Genomic DNA, 11,842 nt, shown 5'->3' with positions numbered 1-11,842 from the left:
GAGCTGAGGGGATGGTGGTAGGAGCTAAAGGAACAGGGGTAGAGGCTGGAGGAACGGGGGTAGAAGCTGAAGGAATGGGAGTAGCTACCTGCTGAGGTTGAAAAGGTGGGGTTCGTTAGCTGGGTCGAGCAGAAGTGGAGGGTTCTTCCAATTCAGATGGCATAGCCAGGAACATGTGAACAGGTGAACAACTTGCAAGGTCAGAGGGTTTAGGCTTAGAGCTTAGATAGTAAAAGGTTTAGATGTAGGGAAACTCCTTCCATTTGCCTGTGTGCTGACAGTAGTTAGAAAGCTCCCATAGTATATCGGGATCAAAGGTGCCGTTAGGCAGCCACTCTAAATTGTTACCTAAATTGTATTGGGGCCATTTTTTTGAACAAAGATGGACAAGTGTGGGATCTGTAAATAGGGCTTTAAAGGCCTGGGTTTTAGGGCCCCTAAAAGGCATCCCAGGCAGAAGGCTGGATTGATGGGCTTGGATGGCTTGCTACCCATAGCTGAAACTGTGAAAACCCATGAAGATGGCTACATCACAAGGCCTATAGGGAGATGTATCCCCTCTATAGGCTGGGTATAAATTGGTTGTGAACACCTCAGGACTTGTAGGAGAGTGTCCTCTTTCTACAGTGGGGTGCTAAAGCCTGACTGGATCTGGTTGGGGCGACTTGGAAGTCAGAGAGGCCCGAGGCCACTCTGAGTGGCCTTTCATGGTGGGGGAAAAGAAAAGAAAAAGACAAAAAGAGAAAGAAGAATCTGAGAGACTCTGGGTCCTCAGTCTCAGGAGGACTGACCCCAGGTTGTCCAAACACAATTTTAGCTTAGGGAAGCAGTCCAGAGATGAATGTAAGCAAAGGGCTCAATCGTGGCCATAAAGACCTTGGTTGGGGCTGTCTTCTCATTTCTAGGAACACTAGATTCTTTCTGGGAGCTCAACAGTCAATTCCTTGGGTTCAGAGAAACACTTAAGCTGACCAGAATGGGGGAAACTCACCAATTGAAGCTGGTGTGCGTAGTAATCGTGCTCAGGCAAATGGTACACTTGGTTGTTGTGGAAAAAATACCTGTTTCTGGATCCCTACCCCGGGAGAGGAGCTCGGGGCGGGGGAGCCTCCTGAGTTTCACAGCACCAATGGAATTACCTGGCGCAAGTGAGAAGGAAACACGGAACACGCAACAAACCCTCTTAGGAGTTTATTAGAGGGGGTGTGTACAGGCCTGGGGAAGTCAGTGTGCAGAGAGAGAGAGAGGAAGATGGTGCGTCCAGCTTTAAAAAGCTGCCTAGCGCATGCACACAGGGGGTTGATGTGGCTATGTCATATGCAGATGACCAGATGACTGGCTCATGCATGTGTGCAAGGGCTTAGCTGAGTCATATGTGGTTGATGTCATCCACGCCGCACATGGTTCACACGGGACCCTTTCACGTCCCTGGGGTCCATTAGGCACTTCCGCCTGAGGGCTTGTCTGCACGTTTGGACCCTAGAACCCGGAAGTATCAGCCTTATGTGACTGAAATCATTACAATAATGATGCTTTTATTTGCCTTCTATAAGCAGGAGGCACTCCATGAAGCCTGCGACAAAATTCATTTAGCCCGTTATTGGGTTATCAGCTACCAGGACAATGTTTGTCATGAGTAAATATTCTGGGTTGCAGCCAGTGGCAAAGCGCTACTTTGATGAAAAGAGATTTGGCAGGACCCTAAATGATGACAGTCCTGGAGGCCCTTTAACGTGGCCCTCAATGCTGCCACACTGGGAGATGTCACGGATGTAGGCTATAGAGAAAGTGGTGGCCCTGGAGTTGAACAGTGTTTCTGGCCTTTCTTGCCAGGCTCCTTGTCTGATGGTGGTAGAGTTTCTGAGGGAAGTATTGATAATGGGGTGAATTAGACATCAGTGGTGGTCCTGTCATTGAGGAGAATTCGCTAAGTACCGGGACTGCTTATCAAGGCTGGGTGTTCTTAAATTGCTGAGATCTTCACGGCATTGGGATCCTGACAAGGAAGGCTGGTTTTCTTCTGGGGAGGATCCTTGAAGTAATTGCCTGATGGGCATGTGATTGTAGTGACTGTGGTGTTGATGGAAATAGGCTCAGACTTCCAGGGATGGAGAGTCTGAGGTCCACAGCTCTGGGGGATCCAGTTGACTTCGAACTCTGATGTCACTGTACCTGGTATTAAAAGGTTTCCCATCTCTACCAGGTTGGAGACCAGGATGGCTCATGTTTTCTTCCCAGTGGAGCCAAAGGAAAGAGCTCAAAGTTCTAGGCACAGAAACAGAGTAAAATCTCCCTGGTCCTCAGAGTCTCCTTCTGCATCCTGTTTTCTGCCTGTCTGCTTGAAACCCTCCAGGAAATAGAAGTAGTCCATGCAATTGTGTCCTCCAGGAGATTATCCCTTCACTGTCATCAGCAAATACTTTGTTCTTCAGACTGGGTCCTGGCAGGTTAGCACAGAGGCCCTCAGTGCCCTGGCCCATCAGAGAGTGGCCCTGGCCCTTTCTAGAAACCACATACACAGAACCCAAAGTTTTCTGAACCCCTGGGCCTGCCCTTCCATTTTCCTTTCCTCTTGGCATCCTGGTCTCTCCCCGTCTTATTCCTTGGGAACACGGAGGGGCAGGCGAGCTCTGCAGCCTAGTCTCACATTCCATGGGAAAACTGACGCTGTGCAGATTTCCTCATTGCGGCCCTGGAGAGTCTCACTGCCCTTCTGCTGGAGAGTGTCAAGAGGCTGGGTGCTCTCCAGGGGCCATTTCTATTTCTGAGTTCAAGCACTGCCTGGGTCTTCCAGCTTCCCTTCTTGTTGTTTCCCCCACTCAGCTCTTCCTCGCAAGCCAAAGCCATTCTACCCCAGCTAGACAACACAGCCCTCTGGCCCCGAGTTCAAGTACTACTGATCAGGCAGACTTGGGCTTCAGTGCCAGCTTTGTTATGTATTGCTTCTGTGGACCTGAGAGGTCACTATTTCTCCGTACCACAATTTCGTCATATGGTAGTAATGGTACGTCCTCATAGGCTACTAGAGGATACAGTGATATAATGCAGATAAGGACCTGGGCTTGGAGACCGGCAAATGGTTGCTATGTGGGAGTGGTTAAACCTTTACATCTGGCCCTGTCGTTCTGTTTTGTCTACGGCATGGGCCAGTTGAGAGGTGGTATGTGTAGCGTTCTGGGACCAACCTGCCCTGCTGGAACCCCAGCTCTGCCATTTTCCTGCTGTCTAGCTTGGGCAAGTTACCTCCCTTCTGTTCCGCTTTTTTTTTTTTTTTTTTCACCTACAGCATGAGATTGGTCGTAGTCCCCTACACCAGTGTCCAGCACCTAGAAAGCTACAGAGCCATGCTCATCCACGTGGAGCAAGCCTGGGGGACAGGGCATCTGGGAAGTCTGGTGTCCAGAGAAATGCCCATTCTTGGAGGAAACTCCCCAGCTAGAAATCTTGCTCCTTTGTAAGACTATTTCCAAGACTTTCTGCTGATTCTGAATTTCCCGGAGGGCAGAAGAAGGGGGTGGCATGGGGTGGGGGCTTGCCGAGAAGTGGAACCCGAGATTATCAAAACCGTATGGGGTTGGTTCTGGCCAGACACTTAATCCCACAACAGAGGCAGCTCCAACTGCCTTGAGAAGCGGGTGTGTGCTGTGCTGTGTGTGTGTTAGGAAGGGACTATGCTCAATTTAATTTTTTGTTAATCATACATGTGTTGGAGCTTATTCTGTGCCAGCCACGCAAAGCCCTGTTGGAATGGATGTGGACAAGACTCAGTCTCTTCCCCAGGGAATTCTCAGCAGATGTTGACAGCAGAAAGCTTCATCTGAAAAGGCTGGGAGCTCCCTGAGCAGGAGGGACGTTAGGTGGCTTTGGCAAGCTGTTAGCTTCATGGACCCTGGGCCTTCAGGAACCATGAGTCTTTATGACAGAAGGTATCAGCCTACTTCAGGTCTTGAGCTTGTAGTCGATGCTGTGTGCCCCAGGGAGGAAGATGTCTGTGTAGAGTGTGTAGCAAGCCTCCAAATCCTGCTTGGGGAGCTAGGAATCCATGCTTCCTGTCAGAGAGTTAGCACCTTTGTCAGAGACAAGCAAGCAGCAGGCCATCCTCATCCGTGGATTCTAGACAAACTGGAGACAGTGGAGTTACCATGCTGAGAAGGGTTGAGCAGGAGGAGGCAAGCCCACCCCCCATTTCTAGAGAGACTAAGACCCAGTGCCTGAGGAGGGGGTGCGGTCATTACAGCTTGGGTGTGGGAAGCAGAGGAAGCCAACTGGAAGGTAATGGCTGGGGGAGTTATATGTACCGGTAGGGGAGGTTATATGCCTGTTTCTTGTGGGCATTCACTCTCTACATCTTACTTTACCAGGCTTTCCTAGTCAAGCAGGAGACTATTTGACGTAAGGCATGGCACTAGCTCCTAGATTTTCTTTCTTCCTTAGCCCTGGGGTCCCAAGAAGCGGGAACATTTCTGGGTATGTCGGCTACTGGGGAAGCCGGTAAAAAGCTGAAGGTTTAGTGTGAGATCAGAAGGTCCAGGAGTCAATTCTCTGGAAGGACTCAACAATCAGGCCCTTCCTGCTGCCGGACACATGGCACTGCACCCTGGTCAGGCCCTTCCTGCTGCCGGACACACGGCACTGGAGCCCTGGGCTGGAGATTGTGGAAGGAGCTTGCCCAGAGTCAGTCAGTGACAGGGTGGAGACAGGGCTGTGAGGCAGGCCCAGACACTGGGATCAGGATGTGCTCCTTCACCTCCCAATGTCAGAGCCGTGGAGTTAATGTCCTGGCAGCATCTTGGGCTGGCCTTCCATGCTCGCCTCTTCTCTTCTTTCTATTTCTCTGAGGTCCAAGGCACCAGAGGGAGGATTTATGCCTGATGTCTCAGTGCCCCTGGGACCTGAGCAAGATCTGAGGCAACCTCTCCTACCCTGTATGCTTATCTGTTGTCTGTGGGAGGCAGAGAACTCCACGGCTGGGTGACTCTACAGACAGACTAATGGATTGGTACACAGGAAGTGGGTATGGGGGTGGTGGGTAGGTGGAGGTCAGCTACAGGCATGGGTGCATGAAGGGGTGGGTGATTTACGTCAGTAAAAACAGTTTTCTAGCCATAGCAACTGTTCTGGAAACCACCCTTTGGGACTCTGAGACCTGAGATACTTGAGGTTTTGAACACCTGTCTGTAGAAGAGGCTGCGACACTTCCTGTAGCCCAAGGCTCTCTGCTCCTCCTCTTTGCCCCATTGTAACTCCCTCCCGCCACCCCCCACTCCATCTCTCACACACCTGGATGCTTGAACACCTGTCTGGACAGCAGAGACGGGGGTGCCTGGGGGCTGGAGAGGGATGGGGGAGCATGATCCCCTCACTTCAAATTCCCCTTAGTCTTGTCCAGCCAGGCCTGGCTTGGTTACTGGCTGATGTCCATCTGATAAAATGATGGTTTCTCTTACCAGACAAGAGAAAGAGAATTAATCTGACTCTAGGAACTTGAATTCGCCAGTCCCACTGGACAGGCCCTTGGAGGTCATGCCCTATAAGCTTCCATAGGAAGTTTCCCAGGCACAGAGCATTACTGTGGGCTGTTCCAAGAGCCACAGGGTCTTCGTCCTGCAGATAAGACTAAGACTCAGTGTCACATATGTGCACGGAGGGGGTGGTCTGTGTACGTAGAAGGGATGGCCATGAGGTTCTTCCGTGCTGAATCTTGCAAGCGTCCCTGGCTGCTCTTTTCTTCTACCCCATGAGCCTGTCTTCCTTCCCTGATCCTTGGGTCCCAGTCAGTGTCTTTGATATCTGGCCCCAGGATTGCTCTGATGGGGTAGGGCCCTGCTCAGTCTGTCTGAGACAGAGGGCTTATCTTGAGGTCAGATTTAGAAGGGCTTGAATGGAAGATGGGGCCTACCCTCCAAGGCTGCTGACCCGTCTCTCATATTTGTTCATCCTCTAAGCCAATGTGTATTGATTCCCTTCCTTGTACCAAGCGATCTGTTGGAATCCAACACAGATATGACCTTTGTCCAGGGAGAAGGACAAACTAGCAAAATAGGTTACTGTAATGAATGCTCTGTGTGTGAGTGTGTGTGTGAGCGCACGCGTGTGTGCAGGTGTGTGTGTGTGCAGGTGGGTGATATGTAAGGGAGAACAAGGGGGGCAGAGCCATGGGCATTTGGGAGGAAACAAAGCTACCTAACCCAGTCTGAGTCTGGGATGCTTTTCTGGAGGAGGAAACCTCCAGCCCCAGAACAGAAGTGGGGGGGGGGGAAGAGTGCTGGACAGGAGAGCCGCATCCTCTGCCCCTCCTCTTATCCCCATCGAAGCTTCCCTACTCCTCATCCTTGAGACACCTGGACGCTGAAACACCCGCCTGGATGGTGAAATCAGAAAAGTCTGAGGCTTCCGGGGGACTTTGTTCAGCTCGCTGATGCAAGCTTTGTGTGGCTGAATAGAGAGTGACAGGCTGGGGAAAGATGAACTAGGTCCTTGATGGTGGGGCTGGCTCTGGGAGCGGCAGAGTGTGAGGTGGAGGCCCATGAACAGATTGCTTAGAACTCAGGGTGCAAAATATATGCTGCCATCCCACCTCCTCCCTTCCTATTCCTGTCCTCCTGGGGAGAGAGTGAGCAGACAGACAGATCCATGGGTACCAAGCAGCTTTATTGGAAGCCCTGCAGTCTAGCCAGGGAGAGGCTGTGCTCTCGCCACACAAACCCGCACATTCACATTGATGCTCTAGGCACAGCCCTGGCTGGGTTAGGTCTGGAGCAGAGAGCATCAGGAGGCCTGGTCCTCTCTTCTGCGCCTTGGTTCCTTGAGCCAGGGTGATTCAGATCCCTTTGCTCAAGACACAGGGCTCCTTCTGGTGCCGTCATGGTTAACTGCTGCTGCGTTTGCTCTAACGGAGGAAGGAGAAGCAGGGTCATGGGCTGGAATCTTGGACAGGGGTTTGGAGGATGGAGGCGGGGCTGAGGAGGGTCAGGCTTGCCTTGGCAGAAGACTTCTTCAGTCTTCGGATGATGCGTTCCACCCAAGGCTGGTCTGGGGGTGCGCAGAGTTGGTAGCCCCTCAGTGTGGTGAACCTGCAGCCAGAGGTCAGAGGGAGTGAAGGCCTGGAACTCAGTTTCCTAGAAGGCTCTAGAATGAGGGGCAGAGGTTCGGAGGCCATGTGTGGGGACCTGCTTCTGGGACTTTATTGAAAGGTGGCCTCGGCCATGGGTCCAGGGATAAGGCTGACGGGGAGATGGGCTAGACATTCTTCCCACAACTCACACAACAGCAGGCACCCTGCAGCCATCCTTCATAAGAAGGTAGCGGAAGGCTTTGACGACGTTCCCAGGGATGGGGCGCTGGGTCACAGACAGACAGCAGTCTTCCGCATCGTTGGCACCCCCAAGAGCTGGGGCTGAGATAGGAGAAAGAAGGGGAGAAGACGTGGAGGCCATGAGGAAGGAAGGCTGCAGCCCTAAGTGACTTCAGCAGCGTCTCTGTGTGAGAGGGAACCGGACATGGTACACAGCCACTGTGTGCCACTCTGGCCCTGGCAGCTGCGGGACATATCTTAGTCAGCTAAGGCATTTAATAAACAACCACTTCTGTATGTCTTCTTGCTGCCCTGGCCACACACCCTCTCCTAGATTTTCTCCATTTTCACCATGTTTCAGAAAATCGAGAGTTAATGGCAGTCACAGTGCCAGGACAGGGGACGCTTGCCTCGGCTGAGGGCCTTTGCACTCATATGAACTACTACATAGCCAGCAGATGGCTGTCGCACCGAGAGGCCCGGCTATTAGGGAAACTGAGACAAAAGGATCGATCGCTTGAGCCCAGGACTTTGAAGCCAGCCTGGGTAACGCCAACAGACCCTATCTCAAAAACCAAACCAAACCACCAAACAAGGCCCCTAAAAAGAAACAACCAGAAGGGAACAGGTTGTTAAGCACACCTGCCTCAGTGTTTCTCATTCTCTCAAACTGAAGCAGGCAACACAGCAAAGCTCTAACCCACAACCCCGGTGGTGGGATCGAAACCAGGGCTTCAGACACAACACACACTCCAGCTTAGTTATGCCCATAGGTTCCTTCTGCTGCCTGGAAACGGAGGGTATCATATCAGGACATGAAGCCTGCAGAGAGATGGGCAGCTGTAGGCCCCAGGATATGCCAAGAGTGGAGCCACATTGGAACTCAGGGATACAGGCACCCTCGTTCTGACAGGCACACACAGAAGACACAGGGGACCCCTAGATTCACTGACATGAACCTGCAGGGTCTTTCATGAGCGTCATAACAGTCTGAGATTGAGACATTACCCACAAGCCATTGTCGTCGTTCCCCCCCCCCCCCAACCTTAGTTATCTCCTCAGCCTTACCTGGGAAGGTCCCGAGAACCAACAGGCTGAAGACCAGCAGTGGGGCCACACGGGGTGCCATGGTGGGTGAACTGAGGCAGGTCACAGAGAGTGTGTAAGTGTGAGAGTTCTTGGGTGTGTGCAAGAATCTGTGAGAGGCTGAAGCACTGCCAGGTGTGCAGGGGAGTTATCGGAAGCACTCTGGTGCCCTGGTGTGGTTTGAGAGGGTCCAGAGGCAAGAGGATGTGAGGCCCTGTGAGCCCTAGAGAGCCTGTACGAGCCTCTGTGAGCCAGTAAGAGACTGCTCCAATTTATGAGCTCCAAAGTATGACTGAGATTTCTTTCACTTTCTTTCCAAAAATTCCCTTTCATGACCCGTTTGGGTCTTCCCGTTTATCCCCCTCTGCCTCTTTTTTTTTTCTTTTGGCAAAACATGACCTTGGCTTCCTTCTTCCCCCACTCAGTGGCTTCCCCCTCTGCTTTCTTTGGCTTTAGCTCTGAGAACTTCAACAGTCTGGGCAAAAAAAAAAAAAAAAAAAAAAGTAAATAAAAATAAAAAAATAAAAAAAAACGAAAAGCCCTGTGTCCTGTTGGCTCCAGAGAGAGGGTGTGCACTGTCCTCTGTTAGTGCCACTGGCATTGTCTACTTCGGCCTGGGCATGGGAAGTGCTGTGAGGGAGGGGTAGTTAGGGCTGAGTTGGGAAGCAGAGCTGGAATGGAAGGCTCCTGAGGACAAGGCCCAGGACCCTGATCCTACATCCTGAGCCCCTGCATCCTAACCACCTGAGCATCCACGGGCGTTTCCCGTTTCCCCAAATCCAGTGCCTAGGTCAGAGAAACAGCTGGAAGGAGCCTGGACCGGAACAGCCCCTGCCATCTTTCCCCTTCTCAATCCTGGGAACCAAGAGGGGATTTCTAAGCAGAGGGGCTGGCCAGCTCCTTCTGAGACAAACCCCTAAATTTCAAGGAATTGACAGATGAATAAATGATTTCCCACCCTTGAGAGAGAGATGAGACAACCTCAGAAGAATAGCTAATATGGGTGCTCATCCAGCCCTCTGGACCCCAGCTCTGGGCCCTCTGCACGTGTGTGTTGTATAGAAACATGTGTGTTTTGTGTGCGTGCTCATGTAGAGGCCAGAGGTTGATACCTGGTGTCTTCTAAAATAAGTACCCTACGTCTAAACATCTAAATAAACTGACCTTAAAGAAACACCTTACATTTGCATTTACACAAGAAAATTCTCGAGGAAAATAATTCAGCACACACTTTTATTTTGCTTAAGTTTGAAGCTTTGCTTAATATTTGACCATCATTGTAAATTACACCTTTTAAAGAATGTAACCAAAGAGCAGGGTGGTGGTGGCGCATGCCTGTAATTCCAGCACTCGGGAGGCAGAGGCAGGCACACACTGGAGAGACACCTAAGAGTGACTTTCCAAAGCCAACACCCCTTTGGATGTGTTCTGCTCTTCTCCCTGTAACTCTGATGACAATAACCGCAAGAAGCTTGTCAGGCAGCTATGGCAGGGCCAAAGAAATGAGTACGGCTGCTTCACTTCTCCACAGCCAGCTCTGTCTTGGCCAGAAGTCAGAAATGTCCTTAGACAGAAATGTCTAAGGATACTGGTCTGTGCTCTGGTTTCTTGTTATCCATCTTTCCCTTTTACATAGCAACCTAATGGCTATAACTGGCTGGATTCCATTCATAATCAGAGACTTCATTGGCTTTGAAACCGTCTCCAAAACCACTAGGATGCAGAGGTGCATGGTCATCCACCATCAGTCCAGGTAGACCAGATGGACCAACCGACTTACGTCCCTATGCCTCTAGCCAGTAAAGTCTCATTAACTCTTAGCCAAAGACCCTCAATGGCGACCCTTCCTGGAGACCCTCCTGTGCTGGGAGTGCTGCCTGTTTCCATCCCCTTAGATAACACTCCTTTCGGAAACACTCACCATTTGTTTTCTGTGTCATCCATTCTTCTAGTTCTTGAGACCAAGGACCCAGAAGCTTTGGTGGCTATTGAAAGTCAGGGACTCTTGTCCCCAGAGTTGTGCTCACCTTAGGTGAGAAAACCTTTGCCACAAGCACAGACTCTCTGCTTTTTCCATTTCAGTCCTTTGTCTAAATCCTTAATAAGCTCTGATTTTTACATCACCCAGCCATCCTGAAATCCCTTGTACATTCAAACATCAGCTCTGCCTGAGTGGAGGTCCCTGTGGGGAAGGGAACCCCTCAGGACACAAGTGGCTGTGCAGAGCTGTGACCTCCTGCTGCCACCGATCCACCAATGACATCATCTATGTCCTCTAATTCACTTCAGTTCCGACACTATTGAATGGCGGACAGTGACATCCCATCAGCCTGAGGACTCAGTCCCCAAAGATTGCTTCTAGATTCAGATGCCTGTGACAAGCACGGGTTGCGACTTGTGCTTCTGACCTACGGTTCCCATGATCTTTTCATCAGTTCAGGGCTGCAAGACTGACCCAGTACTGCCACCAACTGCCTGGGGTAGGAAGAGTCTCCTTATGTGGTGACCAGAGGCCACTCAAGTGCTGAGTAGTAAGTAGAGAGTGGAAGATATTTGATCTCCTTATAGCGTTACAGTGAACCACCTCTTTTCTGTCAGAATCTCCAGGGACGTTGTAAATTTTACCAGAAGAGATCCTAGAAAGTAGATCCCCAGAATGGAATGCTGGGGTTGGGTTGCTTGTATTTAAGTACACAGACAATCTCTATTCATGGTCAAAGAGGACTCAGGAAATTGGGAGGACGCAGGAGTGCCACAAGCACCAGCGAGGAGACACAGGACGGGACTTGTCAGGACCCCAGTTTGACCCCCTCTTCTCCCCAGTCTTTGCACTCCATCTTGAAGTCCCAGGAGACAGAGTATAGCAGACAGGCAGAGGTGATTTACAAGTAAAATACACACCCAGTGGGGAGAACCGACAGTGGCCAGAGAAACCGTTGCTGCTGTCTACGTTCTAGGCAGGTTACTCTACTTCCGATAGTCTCTATAACAAGCAGCTCTCCTAAGGGACTTTGTCCTGTCTATGCGACTGAAAGACCTGCTTGTTCTTTATCAGGAAGCCTCTTGCCATGTAGTCCTCCTTCTTGTAAGACTCGGGGCTTCTAGAGCCTGGTTTAGATGTATTTCCACTGATAATATTTTAATCAGTTCAAGATGTCAAATCTCCCTCAGGGCCAGAGATATGAGTTAGGTCTAATTCTTCTGAATGATACTCCTTGGTTTCATAGCTGTTGCCTATGAAGGAAGGATCCAGTGCTAATTTCCTCTAAGCCCGCTAATGTGTAACTAAGAACCTAAGACAAGGTTAGAAGATAAGACATTAGGCGATAGAGTCCCTGAGGTACTTAACCGCCAGGACTGCAAATGATGATGGCAAGTGGTGTTGCACATATCATTAGGTGGGTGGCTTGTTTCTGATTGCGTTGACAAAATTATGATTAAAAAAGGACCAGGTTAAGAGAG

At 50.7% G+C, this 11,842-nt stretch overlaps 1 protein-coding gene across 1 annotated transcript; it reads right to left on the bottom strand.

Annotated features, from left to right (window-relative positions):
* Positions 1-6,638: 6,638 nt before the first annotated feature.
* Ccl19 (C-C motif chemokine ligand 19) lies at positions 6,639-8,665 on the bottom strand. The gene is made up of 4 exons (XM_050156018.1): positions 8,363-8,665; positions 7,264-7,396; positions 6,980-7,073; positions 6,639-6,889 (listed from the first exon to the last, which is right to left on the bottom strand). The coding sequence occupies exons 1-4, from the start codon at positions 8,421-8,423 to the stop codon at positions 6,869-6,871; spliced, it is 309 nt and encodes a 102-aa protein (XP_050011975.1). The 5' UTR covers positions 8,424-8,665; the 3' UTR covers positions 6,639-6,868.
* Between the last annotated feature and the right edge of the window lie 3,177 nt (positions 8,666-11,842).

This window comes from Alexandromys fortis, unplaced genomic scaffold, assembly GCF_014885135.2.
Source record: "Alexandromys fortis isolate MF-2015 unplaced genomic scaffold, M_Fortis_MF-2015_v1.1 scaffold_92, whole genome shotgun sequence".
Lineage (NCBI taxonomy): Eukaryota > Metazoa > Chordata > Mammalia > Rodentia > Cricetidae > Alexandromys > Alexandromys fortis.
The sequence above is the reverse complement of the archived record's forward strand: the minus strand, read 5'-3'. Positions and strand labels throughout refer to the sequence as shown.

Coding starts and splice junctions, on each gene's coding strand:
- Ccl19 (XM_050156018.1), bottom strand. CDS start 8,423: ATGGCACCCCGTGTGGCCCCACTGCTGGTCTTCAGCCTGTTGGTTCTC. Junction 7,397..8,362: donor GGTTCTCGGGACCTTCCCAG/GTAAGGCTGAGG, acceptor CTCCTATCTCAG/CCCCAGCTCTTGGGGGTGCC. Junction 7,074..7,263: donor TGCAGGGTGCCTGCTGTTGT/GTGAGTTGTGGG, acceptor CTCTGGCTGCAG/GTTCACCACACTGAGGGGCT.